The sequence below is a fragment of the Erpetoichthys calabaricus genome, chromosome 2, assembly GCF_900747795.2.
Source record: "Erpetoichthys calabaricus chromosome 2, fErpCal1.3, whole genome shotgun sequence".
NCBI lineage: Eukaryota > Metazoa > Chordata > Cladistia > Polypteriformes > Polypteridae > Erpetoichthys > Erpetoichthys calabaricus.
The window spans coordinates 43274778-43295051 of record NC_041395.2 but is presented as its reverse complement, the minus strand read 5'-3'; the positions used below and the strand labels follow the sequence as shown (position 1 = coordinate 43295051).

Here is a 20274-nt window from a genome sequence, read left to right as displayed (position 1 = left end):
AATGCAGTTCATAAAGATTTCACTTTCAGGTACATCGTTAGTTAGAAGCTTCTGTAGATATTCAGGATATGAATGTGAAGGAGGCAGTCTAATTTGACCGTTTTGATAACAACGTGTAAATTCATTACTTGTATTGCCAGTTGTTTCTTCAGGGAAGTTAAGTGAATGACAATGATTGCAAATGACATTCATTAATCCCAATGAATTTTCCTGAATAGTGGACTCATTATTGAACGCGTTGTCAGCCACCTTTATTTATTTTGTCCCTTCGCTGCCGTTTCTGTATGTCTGATGCGGGAGGTGTTTCGTTTTGAATCCGTGCCTGTTTCGATGCAGCACTTTGAGACGCGCGCTGTATGTGTCTACGTTCAGTGTGTCTGTCCATATGCGCTCGTTTCTGATAATGTGTTAGTTGAGCTTTGCGTTTTTGGAGCCGAGACATTTTCTCTTCCGGAGGTTCAGAAGCGCGTTGTAAGCGCTGCCGTGTATTTTGTTTTTTCATGCGGGTTCGTGTGTTTGGTCCCGTTATTCGAGCCGTATCGTTTTGTACCTGTGATCGTGTATTTATGACTTGTTTGTTCTTCAGCGTGAGAAATATGGATAAGTAATAAGGAGGATCGCACTCACTGTTAATATGGAGCCTTTTCTGCAGTTGAACGGTTAATAGTGCTTCAGTGTAAGGAGATCCACCTATGCTGCATAGTGTGAAGGTGTTGAGATGACGTATGTTTAATACGGACAGGCACTCACTGTTAATATGGAGCCTTTTCTGCGGTTGAATGGCTAATAGTGCCTCATTGTAATGAGATCCACCTATGCTGCATAGTGTGAATTGTGTTTGGTCCCGTTATCCGAGCCGTATCGTTTTGTACCCGTGATCGTGAATTTATGACTTGTTTGTTCTTGAGTGTGATAAATATGGATAAGTAATAAGGAGGATCGCACTCACTGTTAATATGGAGCCTTTTCTGCGGTTGAACGGTTAATAGTGCCTTATTGTAATGAGATCCACCTATGCTGCATAGTGTGAACGTGTTGAGATGACGTATGTTTAATATGGACGGTTCATTTAGAAATGGGGCTTTGTGTGTAGATTTGTGCATATTTGCGTTGTTGATTTGTTTCAGGGTGCACCGTTCCAATGCGATGCAATATTTGTCCACATATGCGAAAGCAGTATGGGCCATTGCCTTTTGGTGGCCTGATATTTACTGCGGTAGATGCAAAAGCAAATGAACTATTGTAGGATCTAATGCAGTTCATAAAGTTTTTACTTTCAGGTACATCATTAGTTAGAAGCTTCTGTAGATATTCAGGATATGAATGTAAAGGAGGCAGTCTAATCTGACCCTTTTGACAACAACGTGTAAATTCATTACTTGTATTGCCAGTTGTTTCTTCAAGGAAGTTAAGTGAATGACAATGATTGCAAATGACATTCATTAATCCCAATGAATTTTCCTCAATAGTGGACTCATTATTGAACGCGTTGTCAGCTAAGTGGCGCAATCGTTTAGCAGGTGTCTGCGGACGGTTCCTTTAGAAATGGGGCTTTGGGTGTCACTTCTTATTGATGTTAGTGTGTTTGTGGGTCTGAATTGTCGTTGTTGTGAACGTTTCGTGTGCCATGTCCGTAGTCTGTCCCATTTCGTCTGTAATGGGCTTGGTGTGGCGGTCATGGCTTCTTTTTTTTGGTGTGGTAGGAGCTTGTTAAATCCTCCTCTTTGTGTGCGTCCCGTTGCGTGTGCAATGGGATTCGTGCGGCGCTGTGTGCCTTGCCGGCGTCTGGGGGGGATGTTGCTTGGAGGGGGTGGTGGGATTGGTGGGGCGTGAGCGTCTTCTTTCTTTTTGTGTGCCAGGGGCTTGTTGAATCGTCCTCTTTGTGTGTGTCCCGTCCGCTGCTTGTAGGGGGGGGGGGGCGCTTGGAGGTGGGTGTGGGATTTGTGGGGCGCGAGCGGCTTCTTTTTTTTTGTGTGCTAGTTTCGTATGCAATGGCTTTCATGCGGCGCTGTGTGCGTCGCCTGCGTTTGACTCCTTTTTTCTGTGCTCACTCCTTTTTTCTGTGGTCGCGGCTGCCTCTCGTGGCGCCTCATTTCTTGGGGCGCCTGCGCAGTACGTCTTTTTGCAGCTACGGCCCATGGCCGGATGTCCCTGCGTTCATCCGGTTTAGCATTCTCGGTTAGTAATGTGGATTGTAAAGGTGCAAAAAACAGAAAGCGGTATGTGAGACGTTTAAAATGTATCGTGTCATTACAATCGGGAATATGCAACGCTTGAATATCAAAGCACCACGAATGCATTTGTGTGTCGGCATTTTGCTTCACCACATGGAACTATTCATCAAACATCGAAGTGCGCACCTAGACCCTGGAGGATCCTAAAAGCGGCCAGAGTCGCAAGAAATTCAGACTGAAATTCAGGGTTTGAATGTGGAGAGTTATGATGATATTCCAGAAGAAGATGACATGACTGTATTTCGATAAATGTATATTGTTGTACATGAATAAATATAAGATATCTCCCGAAAATAAGCTCTTGTGCATCTTTAGGAGCAAAATTTAATATCAGACCCTGCCTTATTTTCGGGGAAACACGGTACTATAGTGTGTATGTGCTCTTTGTGTTTTGTGTTTTTTCAGTTTCTTTGTCTGTGTGCCTGCTGTGGACAGCAAGGTGTTTCACAGGTTTATCACAATTCTTCACATAATTTATAAATAATATAATTGACTGTATATTTTAATGTTTTAAAAATAATAAATGATGTCTTACTCATATCAACAGGATAAAATACATAAACTAGTATGTTTTAGTAATTCAACACAATGCCTTTAGTCATGTGTTTAAACCATGATTTTAAATGAATTTAAAGTTCAAATAATAAACTATGGCAAATAATCATTCAAAAACGTACAAAGAAATTGTCTATGCAAGTATCTATCTATCTATCTATCTATCTATCTATCTATCTATCTATCTATCTATCTATCTACAGTGGTGTGAAAAACTATTTGCCCCCTTCCTGATTTCTTATTCTTTTGCATGTTTGTCACACAAAATGTTTCTGATCATCAAACACATTTAACCATTAGTCAAATATAACACAAGTAAACACAAAATGCAGTTTGTAAATGGTGGTTTTTATTATTTAGGGAGAAAAAAAAATCCAAACCTACATGGCCCTGTGTGAAAAAGTAATTGCCCCCTGAACCTAATAACTGGTTGGGTCACCCTTAGCAGCAATAACTGCAGTCAAGCGTTTGCGATAACTTGCAATGAGTCTTTTACAGCGCTCTGGAGGAATTTTGGCCCACTCATCTTTGCAAAATTGTAATTCAGCTTTATTTGAGGGTTTTCTAGCATGAACCGCCTTTTTAAGGTCATGCCATAGCATCTCAATTGGATTCAGGTCAGGACTTTGACTAGGCCACTCCAAAGTCTTCATTTTGTTTTTCTTCAGCCATTCAGAGGTGGATTTGCTGGTGTGTTTTGGGTCATTGCCCTGTTGCAGCACCCAAGATCGCTTCAGCTTGAGTTGACGAACAGATGGCCGGACATTCTCCTTCAGGATTTTTTGGTAGACAGTAGAATTCATGGTTCCATCTATCACAGCAAGCCTTCCAGGTCCTGAAGCAGCAAAACAACCCCAGACCATCACACTACCACCACCATATTTTACTGTTGGTATGATGTTCTTTTTCTGAAATGCTGTGTTCCTTTTACGCAAGATGTAACGGGACATTTGCCTTCCAAAAAGTTCAACTTTTGACTCATCAGTCCACAAGGTATTTTCCCAAAAGTCTTGGCAATCATTGAGATGTTTCTTAGCAAAATTGAGACGAGCCCTAATGTTCTTTTTGCTTAACAGTGGTTTGCGTCTTGGAAATCTGCCATGCAGGCCGTTTTTACCCAGTCTCTTTCTTATGGTGGAGTCATGAACACTGACCTTATTTGAGGCAAGTGAGGCCTGCAGTTCTTTAGATGTTGTCCTGGGGTCTTTTGTGACCTCTCGGATGAGTCGTCTCTGCGCTCTTGGGGTAATTTTGGTCGGCCGGCCACTCCTGGGAAGGTTCACCACTGTTCCATGTTTTTGCCATTTGTGGATAATGGCTCTCACTGTGGTTCGCTGGAGTCCCAAAGCTTTAGAAATGGCTTTATAACCTTTACCAGACTGATAGATCTCAATTACTTCTGTTCTCATTTGTTCCTGAATTTCTTTGGATCTTGGCATGAAGTCTAGCTTTTGAGGTGCTTTTGGTCTACTTCTCTGTGTCAGGCAGCTCCTATTTAAGTGATTTCTTTATTGAAACAGGTGTGGCAGTAATCAGGCCTGGGGGTGGCTACGGAAATTGAACTCAGGTGTGATACACCACAGTTAGGTTATTTTTTAACAAGGGGGCGATTACTTTTTCACACAAGGCCATGTAGGTTTGGATTTTTTTTCTCCCTAAATAATAAAAACCATCATTTAAAAACTGCATTTTGTGTTTACTTGTGTTATATTTGACTAATGGTTAAATGTGTTTGATGATCAGAAACATTTTGTGTGACAAACATGCAAAAGAATAAGAAATCAGGAAGGGGGCAAATAGTTTTTCACACCACTGTATCTATCTATCTATCTATCTATCTGTCTATCTATCTATCTATCTATCTATCTATCTATCTATCTATCTATCTATCTATCTATCTATCTATCTATCTATCTATCTATCTATCTATCTATCTATCTATTCAGTTTAAGTTTGGAGATGATAAACATCTTGCACATGTAACCCCCTTTGTTTGCCAAACTTTTTTTTCTTTCTGTATCAGAGAACATAAAGGCAAAATAAATTAATGAAAAATTGGTTGTGTGTTTGACTTATTAGAGTATGTTAGTTATGAATTTTACACTGAAAATACCTATATGATCTATACTGGCATTATAAAGATGCATTAATGACAAATTTCACAGTCTGTCTTTCAAATATCAACTCTTTGGTATCCTTTCTTCACTTTTCCTACTTGTCTGTAAAAATCCTCAGCTATTTCTTCTCAAAAAATTTCTTACATCTCTTATCTCTTCTTCTTTTATATACAGTATGTGTCTTTTTTCTTCTGTCCAGTTTCCTTGCCTGCTTTCTCTTTGCTGCATAATCCCTTGCTGTACTTCTGATATTTCTCTGTAGCATCTTCATTAACTGTCAGTTTATCTTCTATTGCTGTTCTGCATTTACCATTATACCATTCATTTCGACCTCTTTCCGTTCTCATTGTCCCTAATTTAATCTCTACCACTTCAACCTTAAAACTGGCATGAAATACTTGCGATTTCCTTCTGTTGTGGTCAGGTTATTATTCTCCAGCTGTTCAATCATCTTCATAGACACTTCACTACCATAAGCCATCACCTTATAATTATTCTTAACTTATCAAAATTGTACTTCCTATTTGTTCTTTTTTTGCATAATTTGTTGTTTTATCTTTGAGACAACAAAGTGATAGTCACAAACAGCTCTTTTTTACCTACAAACACTGTACATATCCAAAGCACGTTTTTTTTATCTATCACAATATGGTGGATCTGGTTTTGTGTCTCCCCATCTGAAGGCACCCATGGTTCATTATAAATATGCTTTCTGGGAATGGATGTACTTTTAAATATCAGATTTCTACTTAAGGTGAGTTTTAAAAAATTACAGGAAAGGGATCTTGTGGGTAGCGCTGCTGCCTCGCAATTAGGAGACCCTGGTTCACTTACCGGGTCCTCCCTGCATGGAGTTTGCATGTTCTCCCCGTGTCTGCGTGGGTTTCCCCTGGGTACTCCGGTTTCCTCCCACAGTCAACAGACATGCAGGTTAGGTGCATTGGCGATTCTAATTTGTCCCTAGTGTGTGCTTGGTGTGTGGGTGTGTGTGTGCGCCCTGCAGTGGGCTGGTGCCCTGCCCAGGGTTTGTTTCCTGCCTTGTGCCCTGTGTTGGCTGGGATTGGCTCCAGCAGACCCCCGTGACCCTGTAGTTAGGATATAGTGGGTTGAATAATGGATGGATGGATGGATCTTGAGTTTACATATTATGTGTATTTAAATACTCCTGTTATACTGTATGGTGACTTGACTTGTAATGGCAGTGTTGTTTCTAAGTCATTTTTTTCTGAAAATCAATTACCTGTGTTTTATATGCAATTCAAATAGTAAAAAAAGTATTTTTCTTTTGTCTTAACATACAGTGAGGAACATAAGTATTTGAACACCCTGCAATTTTGCAAGTTCTCCCACTTAGAAATCATGGAGGGGTCTGAAATTCACATTGTAGGTGCATTCCCACTGTGAGAGACAGAATGTAAAAAAAAATTCAGGAAATCACATTGTATGATTTGTACAGAATTTATTTGTATTGCACTGCTGCACATAAGTATTTGAACACCTGAGAAAATCAGTGTTAATATTTGGTACAGAAGCCTTTGTTTTCCATTCCAGAGGTCAAACGTTTCCTGTAGTTCTTGACCAGGTTTGCACACACTGCAACAGGGATTTTGGCCCACTCCTCCACACAGATCTCCTCTAGATCTGTCAGGTTCCGGGGCTGGCACTGAGCAACACAGAGTTTCAGCTCCCTCCAAAGATTTTCGATTGGATTTAGGTCTGGAGACTGGCTAGGCCACTCCAGAACCTTGATATGCTTCTTACAGAACCACTCCTTGGTTATCCTGGCTGTGTGATTCGGGTCATTGTTATGTTGGAAGACCCAGCCACAACCCATCTTCAGTGCTCTGACTGAGGGAAGGAGGTTGTTGCTCAAAATCTAACAATACATGGCCCCATTCATCCTCTCCTTAATACAGTGCAGTCGTCCTGTCGCCTTCACAGAAAAGCACCCCCAAAGCATGATGTTTCCACCCCCATGCTTCACAGTAGGGATGGTGTTCTTGGGATGCAACTCCTCCTTCTTTTTCCTCCAAACACAGCGAGTGAAGTTTAGACCAAAAAGTTCTATTTTGGTCTCATCTGACCACATGACTTTCTCCCATGCCTCCTCTGGATCATCCAGATGGTAATTGGCAAACTTCAGACGGGCCTGGACGTGTGATGATTTGAGCAGGGGAACCTTCCGTGCAATGCGTGATTTGAAACCATGACGGCATAGTGTTCTACCGAGAGTGACCTTTGAAACTGTGGTCCCAGCTCTCTTCATGTCATTGACCAGCTCCTCCCGTGTAGTTCTGGGCTGATTCCTCACCTTTTTTATCATCTGTGATACCCCAGGAGGTGAGATCTTGCATGGAGCCCCAGTCCGAGGGAGACTGACAGTCGTCTTTAGCCTCTTCCATTTTCTGACAATTGCTCCAACAGTTGATCTATTTTCGCCAAGCTGCTTGGCAATTGCCCCATAGCCCTTTCCAGCCTTGGGGTGGTCCTGGTGTCTTTTGACAGCTCTGTGGTCTTGCCCATGGTAGTAGTTGGAGTCTGACTGACTGTGGGGTGGACAGGTGTCTTTAAAGAGCTCAGACAGGTGCTACTAATTAAGATTACTAAGTGGAGTAGAGGTGGACTTCTTAAAGGCAGAGTAACATGTCTTTGAGAGCCAGAATTCTTGCTGATTGCCAGGTGTTCAAATACTTATGTGCAGCAGTGCAATACAAATAAATTCTGTACAAATTATACAATGTGATTTCCTGAATTTTTTTTTTTTACATTCTGTCTCTCACAGTGGGAATGCACCTACAATGTGAATTTCAGACTCCTCCATGATTTCTAAGTGGGAGAACTTGCAAAATCACAGGGTGTTCCTCACTGTATATTAATAAAGCATACATTTGTTTGCTATTAAACACACTGCTCAGGTTTATGAAGTGTGAAACAAAATAGGCTATCATTTTTTATGGCAAATGCTATAAAGTGTTATTTTCATATTAACTAACCAAAAACCTTATAACCAAATAGGGTGGCAATGGTGGTCCAGTAGTTATTGACATCACCTGACAGCTCCAGTAGGCTAGGTTTAATTCATTACAGTAAGCCCTGTCTATGAGTCTGTATATTTTTCCCATGTTTGCCTGGGTTTTCCTTCCAAAGACATTCAGAATATGTAAATTGGCCCAGTATGAGAGTGTTGCCATGTGATGGACTGGCACCTCTTCTTGGGTTGCTTATCGCCTTGTGCTCGATGCTCCTTGAATAGGCACCAGCTTTCTACAACTTTGACATAGATAAGTGGGTTAGAAAATGGATGGATGAATTATACGAAAATAATGACATGTTTGGCTGTAGTTGATGTATTTACATAATGTGTCCTTGACATAGAGAGATTTGACTTGGAAAATGGATGGTATATAAAATTATTAACAGGAGTGCACCATATGTGCAGCATATGATTTAAAGTGTGGGTTGAACAAGAACAACAGATTATAGTCCGGCTATCTTCAATTTTATATTCTGAAAATCTACCTTCCAGTTTGTAAAAGAAAAAGAAAGATCTTAAATTACCAGACTATCATGCAAGGTAGATTTAAGTAAAGCTGGGAAAGGGTCTCTGTTTATGGCTGTAGGTGCCAGAAAATATTCTCCAGAAAAGATGCAATTTATGGCCCTGAAAGAATGGTTCTTTATCTTTGTGCAATTGTGTAGAAACATTATGTGGTTATGTGGACTGGAATGAAAGTCTGGGCTGGCTGACATTATGCTTCAGACCTTCTTGCTTGGAAGGCCTTAGTTAGAGTGACTCCCATGTTGATGCATGGTGACATTTTTATGAAAATGTTACGTTCATGTAGCTTGATGTAGACACAAAGTATCACCATGGCTCAATCAAATTGAAGAGAATAATGGAGTATAACACGTGTTTTAGAGGCAGATGGGTAGTCTGCTTAAACTAATAATAATAAAATTGAAAAACAAAACAGCTCACCAAGTTGCATTATGCATTTTTAGCATAGAAAACTAATATATTTTTAAACTATAGTAATTGAAGGAAAGACATGACATTGGGAGTATATCAGTGCTCATTTTTACAGGGGTTGTACAAATAAAAGTGTGTCATGCATGCATGTATGAATGTGTATATATCTACTGTATGTACAGTATATATAATGTATACACACACGTCAGTATTCAGTTGTGAAAGTGTTAATATATTTTCTTTGTTTGAAATTTAATTTCTCACTGAATTCTGAATTCAACTAATTCAGTCTATGGGTCATGGGGATGTGTGGAGCAAAACTCAATGTGGGGCAACGTTCAATTAATTGGGTACTCACCCACAAATACATACCCACTCATACAGTGCCAGTTTACAGTGGTGAACTAACCTAACACACCTGTTTACAAACAGAGAGAGAACATGGAAATTACACACATACAGTCTCCTGGAGCTGTGAGGTGACAACATACCAACTGCATGCTCACACTTCCCCTAAAAGACTAAACATTGTTTAGATAATTTGCATATAACAGCTAAAAAGTGGGAAAAGTACCAATAGCCTTTCTCAGCTTTGTCTTTGCCCTCTGGGCACAGGCTGGGCTCTGAGTGGAGGGAGCAGTTGGACCGACTAACAATACCATTGTATCAAAAGCTTCAAATGAATGCACACAATCTGAATTATTAAGGTACAAGATGGCATTAAATATTGAAATGAGTGTAACAGTTTGAAAGTTTTGTTTCATATTTAATACATTTTTGTGAGTTCCATATGAAATCTTTTTTGAGATTTTGAGTAATGCCTTTCTTAGTTTGCATTTTGAAGTCTGTGTGTACCTTTTTCCTGTTTCAATGTTGTGGCACAGTGGCATTAACCTGGGTGTCAAACTAGATGTCAACCTGCATGTGATACCACTTGCTTTATGAAATGTGAGCCAATGTGTGCCCAAATTGATTATTATGAAGTTAGTCCTACTTTTGTCTGTAATCAAAGACTTTAACCAGAACTGAGAGTTGAAAACCAAAGCAAAACGTCTAATAACAGAATGCAAAAGACACAATCACACACCAGTAAAGAAAGTTATGTTTTGAATTATCTGCAGTCTTTGGTGACCAGCACGTATGTGGCATTGATGCTTATATCGACACATGACTAATGTCACACACTGCATGCTTGCACCTACTGAAGCATAGCAATGCTACGGCAACAACAGAAAGATGATTATGTCCAGAATTGTATTTTACTTCTTATTTTTTTTTCTATGCAATAAACTTCTTCATTAAGTAATAATGTTTGTGTTTTTGTTTGTGTTGTCAGCACAGTGAGTTGCAATGTGCAGGAGTCTGAGAATGTGCGGTTGCATTCCCAAAATGAAGATTCTGACAATCCAACACAGTATAATAGCTGGCTTTTTGGTTCATCTGTTTATTTGTGCTTGCTGGACAGGTGAGTAAAGTAAGGTGGGAGGAAATAAGATGACCTGAGCTTTTAAGTGTAAATATCTTTTGCACGAAGAACAGAATTGTTTCTCTGATCATACAGACAGAGTTTACTTTGAAATTACAAATATATTACACTGAGACAAGAACACAAAACACTGTAGTTAGTATACTTAATTATGAAGAGTATCTGTAAAATGATGAAACATTCATCAAAACATGAAGTGATGGAATATGTAATCAGTATTTATTTACTGGAATGGACTATTCTTTTACATTTGGTGATTCTATTATTAAAATAAAATGATTGCCCATTCAACACATTATGTTTATTTTACAGACGCATTTGAGATTACAATTCCACAAGCTACTGTATCATCCAGTATTGGCCACTCAGTTGTGTTGCCTTGCCACCTGTCTCAGCCAGATGATTTTAAAGAAATGGAAGTGAGATGGCATGAAGCAAAAGATGGAATTCCTGTGATCATATATTATAGAGGAAACTTGGCGAACAGTGCTACAAGCTCACTATACAAGGGAAGGGTCAGACTCTTCTTAGAGAAAGTATCGGAAGGGAATTTATCCCTTGAACTGACCAATGTGAAATATTCTGACATGAAGAAGTACAGGTGCTCTGTCATATCCTCTGATCTCAAATTCACAGCTGGTGTGACAGAGCTTCAAGTGACAGGTGAGAAAGAGATTTTATTCATTATTATATATTTATTTCTCCAATCATAATTTGAATAATTTTTAATTTGGTGCTGTGATTTTTTTGCTTCTGTTGAATGAAAGTTTCAGTGCCGTAAGGTGGAAAATTACAAGTGCCTTTTTATTAAAGAGTGGTCTCTGATTTACGTACTTCCACAATTTTATGCATAAGAATATTTATTTTATGTAATCAGCTGGAAGGAGTTTCTGCAACTGCCTTTTTAGCAATGATAAACTGATACTATTTATTTTATATTAAGAATATATTTATATTAGATTTAGATTTAAAATCACAGTTTGGAACATGACCTCTACTGATATCTTCCAGTTTTTGTCCGTGGCTTAGCTGCCTGATGTCACTAGTAGGTGACAGTTGAGAAAGTGTGAAAGAAGGAGTAAAAATCCTAAAATCACTTTAGGAAAACACTGTAGAACAGGTGAAGTAGTGATTCTGTATTAGGTTTGTAATCCTCTTAACTTTGCAATTGCTGTAAGAGTGGTATTAATAACTAGTTAAAAAAATTACTAGGGGTTGTGCCTCCCTGGCCGCCTCTGACAGCCTAACTCACCCTCAATAGTTTGCTTCGCTCACTAATGGTCCACGGGTATATTCCAACATGGTCAAAACTCTGGCCCTGAGATTTTCTTAAAGTTATAGTAAATGCTAAAACTATTGGAAATCGTCATCTCTGAAAGATGAATGGGAATCTACTTGGTGAAGTATCGCCAGTATCTAACCCAATACATGGAAGGAATAGGACTTCTCCTGCATGATCACAGGGCTGTCTTAACAGCATATGCATTCGGGCAAAGTAGTGTGCTGTGGCCCCTGTTTTGACTGCAAAACAGAAACATACATAGGTATTAGAAACATCTGGGGCCCCCCGGCCAGTGCCCATACGTTAAGATGGCCCTATTCACCAGTCATGATTCTGCTGGCAATTGAATGTTTATGTAGTTTTACAGTTTGTAAGTGTGAGCCATTACATAGGCTTTATTTGTTGACTGCTAACACACAACTGAACTTATGCTGTTCTTAGCGGAGTGGATGTATATAAGGTATTTTGTTTGATGCATATGCTCATTAAATTGGTTTTATTGATATGTGTATCATTGTTGTATTCTCTTAATACAGACACAAAAATGATATACTAAAAGATGTATACTATATAACGTATGGTTTTGAAGAGAAATGAGTGTTGCATGAAAACGTCACATGATTTCACTAAACTAACTTTTTATATAGAGAGAGTAGATAAGGCACTTTGGAATGCCAAGTCTCTACTCAATGATATTTTCTAAAATTTTAAAATATAAAAAGATGAATTATGGTTGACTTAATATGCAAATTGCTTTCTATAATCTTGAAAATGTTTTTTAATTTACTCAGTATCTTTCATACCTCTAGGCATGAAATCAAACTATCTGAAAATTTTTGGCCTGTAGTCTTTTGACTGCTCAGCTTAGAAATCTTGGTGACCAAGGTAGTAACTGTAATTTGTTTTTTTAGATTTGGCATAATCTTACACAAGAGAACAGTTAAACAGGAAATAAATTACTTGAGAAAGCTGTTTTTAGGGGTCTCTTTGACATGTCAGTCAGCACCATCACCTTGTAGGTCTTGAGCAAGAGTAAGGAATTTTAGCTTGAGCTGTTCTGCACTCCATCTTTGCTGTTGTGGCTATATTCTGCTTAATATTTTATACTCCCATTTGGAGGCGTATTTCAAAACAATTGCATAAGTACAATGTTATTTTTGGATGCCTAATCCAATTCTGACATTAATCTTCTGTTTCACTTTCATTTTGATATTATTTTAATTTATTTCCATCTTTTTCTGACACCATTTTGTTTTTTACAGGCACCACCATTTTGTGATACTGTTGTTACAGTGTCACCATATTAATGTGTTTAGAGGTTGTCATACATCATGTCAGTAGTGCAATGTTTGTGCCATTTCCTCCCTTTTTTATCTGAGTTTTATGCATAATAACTGTCAGTCTTAGCATTCAGATAGCACACAGTTTCCTGTTATTGTATTCTTTAGCAAATTTGGATTTTGTTTTGGTTTGATGATAGATTGGCTGGATTTAGTGGTTGAAGAACTTTGTGTGTTTTCTGACTTATGATTAATCTTCTGATCCTCAAGTCAAATTATTTCCACTATTTTTAGCAGAACATTTGTAATATTTGTGCCATTTTCCAATAGCATGTACTTTTTTATGTTTCACATTATCATCGTTGTATTTACATTTTAGGTAAAATCCATTTAACTGATTTACTTGCAGGTATTGGTCAATAAGTACTTGCATGATTACTCTTGCTGTTAGATAACAGTTTTTAACTTTATTCCAGCCAAGTTTTTTACCTCTGTTATTTAACTATTTTTAAAATAAGTTATCATATTTTGTTTACTGAATTCAGTTTTTTGTTTCTGTTGAACCTGCTGTTTCATCTGTTAATTTCCATTAATGTATGTTACTTTTCCAATAAGCTTTATTTTCTTTTGTAAATCAAGGGTTGTTTTCTATGTGAACAATGCCAGTTCACTCATTATAATCATTAACTATTAAAATGCAAACTTTTTGACAGTGTCTTTGTAAACGTGTGCCGATCTCAGTCTGTTTACAGGTAACATTTCTGTTTTGCTGTTGGTTTCTTTCTGTCCTGCTTGCCTTTGTTTGTTTTCATGTTTCACTGTTTCTGTATGTTTTGGCCTAAAAAAAAAGATATCATAGTCTAATGACTTGAAAAAGCACTGCGGTTATGATTTTACCCAAGACTAATGCCAAAAGGAGAGGGAAACCATCAAAAGTCCTGGCCACAAAACAAAACTGAATTGTTTAATTTTAGAAATGTATTGAAAGAAAGGCTTAATCGTGAAAGAAAAAATAATCAGGCATAAACAAAAAATACAATTTTTTAAATGTCCAAAATCAAGATTAAAAAACGTGGCTGACTAAAGATTATATACAGTAGATCGCATGCGCTACAAGATCCTTAGAGCACTTGGGGCCTACTGTTTCATTAAAGGTGACAGGGAAAGGTCATTGTCATAACTTCAGGATTTTTAATGTGCCTGTTTTACAGGTTTTGCATAGTTTGGAGTTTTTTTTTTTTACTTGTTAGCTTCCCAAAGATCTTAATGATTCTAAGGATTTGGCACTTTTTCCTTTGACTGTATATTTTGTTATGCCATGTTGTTTTTGATCTTCTGATTTTATGGCTACGCTATCTCTTCTTCCTGTGCAAAAATCACAACTTGTCATACTTTTGTAGGTTTTCCTAGATTTCAGTTAACTTGGGATTATTGCTGTGAAAAATAACATTATTTACACCTTATCATAATACATGAAACAGTAAAACAAGCTACTAGTGTTATAGATAGTACTGTACCAATCCAAACAGATAAATGTGTCAGGGAGTGGATAGATTTTTGTACGACTGTCAGTAAACCTTGCACAACATAAAAACTGATTGAAGTGTGAACTCATGATGTTAATCATGTTGCAAATGCCGCTTATGGACATATTCTGTAGATATACTTACCATTTCTAAGCAAATTAATGAAGAATTTAAGAGCAATACATTTTAATAGGGACACCATGGAGACACTGTGCTGATCTTTGCTGAATCACAGTTTCAGAATACTTGGTTCAGATTCCATGTGCCCATATTTCATGTGTTTGCAAGACGTTTCCTCCCTTAACTGCAACTTTTCCCACATCTTAAAGATGTGCTAGTTAGTTTAAAACTTGTTTAAAATTGTCCCAGTATAAGCATATGGGCATGTGAGTGTACTATATCCTATTTAATGTAACATTAGGCTAGAATTATCTCAATTTCATCAACAGTATTGACTACAAATTATGATTACAACATTTTAAACCCTGAGTCAAGTATCTTTTATTTGTGTATTTTGATATATATATATATATATATCTGTGGTGGGTTGGCACCCAGCCCAGGATTGTTTCCTGCCTTGTGCCCTGTGTTGGCTGGGATTGGCTCCAGCAGACCCCCGTGACCCTGTGTTCGGATTCAGCGGGTTGGAAAATGGATGGATGGATGGGAGGATATATATATATATATATATATATATATATATATATATATATATATATATATACACAGTGCATCCAGAAAGTATTCACAGCGCATCACTTTTTCCACATTTTGTTGTGTTACAGCCTTATTCCAAAATGGATTAAATTAATTTTTTTCCTCAGAATTCTACACACAACACCCCATAATGACAATGTGAAAAAAGTTTACTTGAGATTTTTGCAAATTTATTAAAAATAAAAAAACTGAGAAAGCACATGTACATAAGTGTTCACAGCCTTTGCCATGAAGCTCAAAATTGAGCTCAGGTGTATCCTGTTTCCCCTGATCATCCCTGAGATGTTTCTGCAGCTTAATTGGAGTCCACCTGTGGTAAATTGGACATGATTTGGAAAGGCACACACCTGTCTATACAAGGTCCCACAGTTGACAGTTCATGTCAGAGCACAAACCAAGCATGAAGTCAAAGGAATTGTCTGTAGACCTCTGAGACAGGATTGTCTCGAGGCACAAATCGGGGGAAGGTTACAGAAAAATTTCTGCTGCTTTGAAGGTCCCAATGAGCACAGTGGCCTCTATCATCCATAAGTGGAAGAAGTTTGAAACCACCAGGACTCTTCCTAGAGCTGGCCGGCCATCTAAACTGAGCGATCGGGGGAGAAGGGCCTTAGTCAGGGAGGTGACCAAGAACCCGATGGTCACTCTGTTAGAGCTCCAGAGGTCCTCTGTGGAGAGAGGAGAACCTTCCAGAAGGACAACCATCTCTGCAGCAATCCACCAATCAGGCCTGTATGGTAGAGTGGCCAGACGGAAGCCACTTCTTAGTAAAACGCACATGGCAGCCCGCCTGGAGTTTGCCAAAAGGCACCTGAAGGACTCTCAGACCATGAGAAAGAAAATTCTGTGGTCTGATGAGACAAAGATTGAACTCTGGTGTGAATGCCAGGCACTGCTCATCACCAGGCCAATACCATCCCTACAGTGAAGCATGGTGGTGGCAGCATCATGCTGTAGGGATGTTTTTCAGCGGCAGGGACTGGGAGACTAGTCAATATAAAGGGAACGATGACTGCAGCAATGTACAGAGACATCCTGGATGAAAACCTGCTCCAGAGCGCTCTTGACCTCCGACTGGGGCGACGGTTCATCTTTCAGCAGGACAACAACCCTAAGCACACAGCCAAGATATCAAAGGAGTGGCTTCAGGACAACTCTGTGAATGTCCTTGAGTGGCCCAGCCAGAGCCCTGACTTGAATCTAATTGAACATCTCTGGAGAGATCTTAAAATGGCTGTGCACCGACGCTTCCCATCCAACCTGATGGAGCTTGAGAGGTGCTGCAAAGAGGAATGGGCGAAACTGGCCAAGGATAGGTGTGCCAAGCTTGTGGCATCATATTTAAAAAGACTCGAGGCTGTAATTGCTGCCAAAGGTGCATCGACAAAGTATTGAGCAAAGGCTGTGAATACTTATGTACATGTGATTTCTAAGTTTTTTTATTTTTAATAAATTTGCAAAAACCTCAAGTAAAGTTTTTTCACGTTGACATTATGGGGTGTTGTGTGTAGAATTCTGAGGAAAAAAATTAATTTAATCCATTTTGGAATAAGGCTGTAACATAACAAAATGTGGAAAAAGTGATGCGCTGTGAATACTTTCCGGATGCACGGTATATATATATATATATATATATATATATATATATATATATATATATATATGTATATATATATATATATATATATGGAAGAGAAGGTCTGTGATACGGTTTGCATATTTGCAACTGCAAATATATATATATATATAATATATATGTTTTAATCTTATGCACATTATTATAGAAAACTGAACCATTTTAAACTTAAGAGTCCAGAACTCTGGTGATGTCAGAAACATCATTAGAAAGTAAATCATCTCATTTGTCTTCTATTATTTTTTTCCTACCAACTAACTAGAGTACAGATACACCACTACAAATTAATAAAGAAAAAAAATGTTACATATCTCACAAAGAATATTTGTAATCATTTTTTCTTCCTTTTTAGCTACTGGTTCTAAACCAGTTATATCTCTCAAACAAAATGAACCTGAAGGGGCCCAGCTAACTTGTGAAACTTCTGGGTGGTACCCAGAGCCTAAGTTAATGTGGCAAGATGTCAACAGTGAAGACCTAACTGCTAAGTCTGAAACTTCAGCAAAACGTGTAGGTGGGGATCTGTTTACAGTGACAAGCCACCTGAGACTAGCTGACAGGTCTCCTGAAGGTATTTCGTGCATTGTTAAACTTGACGAGGGACTCGAAGAGAAGAAGACTATTTACAGAGGTAAGGAAGTTTTTGGTGTTAGTTTTAGAAATTGTCCTATGAAATTCACATAATCCATACACCTTCCCATAATAATAAAGCAGACTTGAGGCATAAAAAGCTTTGGGGATGGCCACCCCATATATTCAGATATGTGCAAAAAAATAAACATGTCTTTAAACGCGTCTTTCAGTCCACGACAGAACTGAGTAACATTTTGATGGCTGTTCTATTTATATGGAGTAGATAGGAAGAGGCAAGATATCATGAACCTGGACCAGAAGTGATGTCATCAAGAGGAGGGTTCTGGGAGGCAGAAGTGATGCCATCAGGAGACAGAATTTGTAGCCTTACTTGGGGGGGGGGGGGTTCTTTGGGTGGTCTACAGAGGGATAAATGGAGACAACAGCGCCAAACTTCTGGTTCGGCTGAGAAATTACATTATTTGAACTCATTAACCGTCTCCCATACACAGTTATGTAAAACCATATACAACATAACTACATAGTCCCATCCTTCTTTTACTGAATCTGCTTAATCCAGTTTAGAATTGTTGGAGGGTAGAGCTATTTCAGCAGCATGAAAGGCATTGCACAAATCCATCTCAGCCTCTCACTGTTGTGAGTATTTCCCCAACTTGTAAAAACCATCCCAGAGCTCAAAAAATCATCAGTTGATACTTATTCATATTCAAATTAAGAATATAATAATAAATGGATTAATAACACCAAAAATGAATTAAACACAAATACATTAAAAGATAAACTAAACAGAAAAGTATAGAAAACAAGCTAAAAAGAAGAAAATATGAATAAAAAACTCTTAAAACATCATAAAAACAAAAGAAAAAATGTAACTAACTCAAAAAGAAGAAACTCTTAAAGAACAAAGATCGAAAGGAAACCAAATGAGAAATGTAAAACTCAAGAGCGACCAATCCTTGAAATGCAAAAACATCTAAATTTGAATGCAAATATCAGAAAAACAAACTGAAAGCTAGTGAAAAGTTGAAGTCTCAAGAAACTCAAAAACACAAAGAGCTGAGACCTAATTGATCACAAATGGGCAGGGACTTTGAAAGGACTGACTAAAGAAAGAAAGGGGAACGGAGTAAAATGACAAGTATAAATAATCATGAATGCATGGCACTGCAGCAGTCCTAACATCTGTATGCATTAAGGTATAATTTCAGAGTTATTTCTGTAAGCAATTGTTTGTATCATGGACTGCGATTTGTTTAATTTTCTGAGTCTCTCTCATTATTCTGCAGAAAAGGACCAGTACCTTGACTATAAGCTACTACTTTTGATTCTGGCCATTTTACTAGTTGTATTCTTGTGCTTTATATTCATGAAGTATCGTTCAAAAGGTAATTATTCTGTTGTTTTTCTCTAATTTAAGAGTTTAATTAGGCTTTAGAAGCCATAATTGTTTAGGTAGAAATGTGTGATTATTTAAAATAATGGTGGATTCCCCAATTACCAACTTTTATTTTTCACTCTGTTTTAGTATAAAACATTGCCATTCATCCGTTAGATGTCAGAGTATATGTATAAATTTATTGATAAATGTGAAGAGGTTGTAGAACAGAATGTGCTGTCAGAGTTATGTAGATTTTGTATTTTACAGACATTTCTGGCAAGATTATATATAGTAGGTACTTACTTTTTATACCAATCATTATCTCAGTTTGATGAGGATCCAGAATACTCAGTAATTTCATAGCTTGTTGTGTGGTTGCAATTCTTGTATACATAAAACACAAGCTTTCCTTCTAACAAAATGGATTATTATACATTCTATGTAAATTATATAATTAATATTTGATGGGTTATAGTGGTATTATTAAAACAGACCAAGAAACCCATAGAGGACAATCTGTGAAATAAGCCAGTACAAGTAAGTATACAGTTTTGCTATGAAAATGATCTCCATTGGTTTGGTTATTAGAAAGCAAGATGGCAGACTTGGTTAAGAATGACAACAAGATAGATGCAGAGAGAATAAACCAGTGGAAAGTTTTCTAGCATCACAAAGACACTGAAGTTATCTCTTGTTTTAGGCAATCAAAATACCATTAAAGAGCAAAAAGCTTCAAAGACTCCAAAGAAGATAGCTGACATATTATTTTCTGGTATGTTTTTTTTTTTCTTTTTTGATCATCTTCTCCCATTTTCTCATTAGAAAACATGCTTACACTCTCTTCATGCTATACTTTGTAGAAAATAAAGTGAAAATAAACAAAGTATTAATTTCAAATTAAAATCCTGTAGTAAAAATGATGTGATTAAGAATGAGATGTACCGTATACAGTTATTCACTTGATGACACATCATACTTTTTAGTTTGCATCTGAGAGACTGCATAAAGATGCCCTCAGTCAGATTAGAATCAAGAATATTTAGTTTAGTAAAATGTTACTCATTTGAAGATATTGTGAAGCCACTAGTTTAATGTTACCTAATTAGATGAAATAATATAAACTTTATTAATCCCAAGGGGAAATTCAGAGTGTACACTCAAAATGCCATAAGTGGCTAATAAAGGATTTTAGTTCTTTCTTATACTTTAGATAATGTAATACTGTACCTCATACGTAGCATTACTAAAGCATTTATAATTTTCTTGGGTTTTAGATAATAAAACACAATACAATGTCATAAGTGGTTAATATAGGATTTTAGTATTTTTATACTATAGATAATGCAATACCTTATGCATTATATTATTAAAGGATTTAATATTTTCTTATATTACAAATAATAAAACACCTTTCATATTATGTCAGTTTACAATAATATCTTAATGTTTTTATTTCCTCATGTGTTGCCAGAATCACATATGTTAAGATGCCTTCCAAA

General features: G+C 37.5%; 1 protein-coding gene across 1 annotated transcript in view; it reads left to right on the top strand.

Moving 5' to 3' along the window:
* LOC114669627 (butyrophilin subfamily 1 member A1-like) overlaps positions 1–20274 on the top strand; it is a 58830-nt gene that overhangs the window by 7401 nt on the left and 31155 nt on the right. The window contains exons 2-6 of the mRNA XM_028825806.2: positions 10213–10341; positions 10675–11025; positions 17156–17434; positions 18684–18782; positions 19476–19547. Coding sequence (XP_028681639.1) covers positions 10227–10341; positions 10675–11025; positions 17156–17434; positions 18684–18782; positions 19476–19547 — 916 coding nt within the window. The 5' untranslated portion in view covers positions 10213–10226. The remainder of the gene's footprint in view (positions 1–10212; positions 10342–10674; positions 11026–17155; positions 17435–18683; positions 18783–19475; positions 19548–20274) is intronic.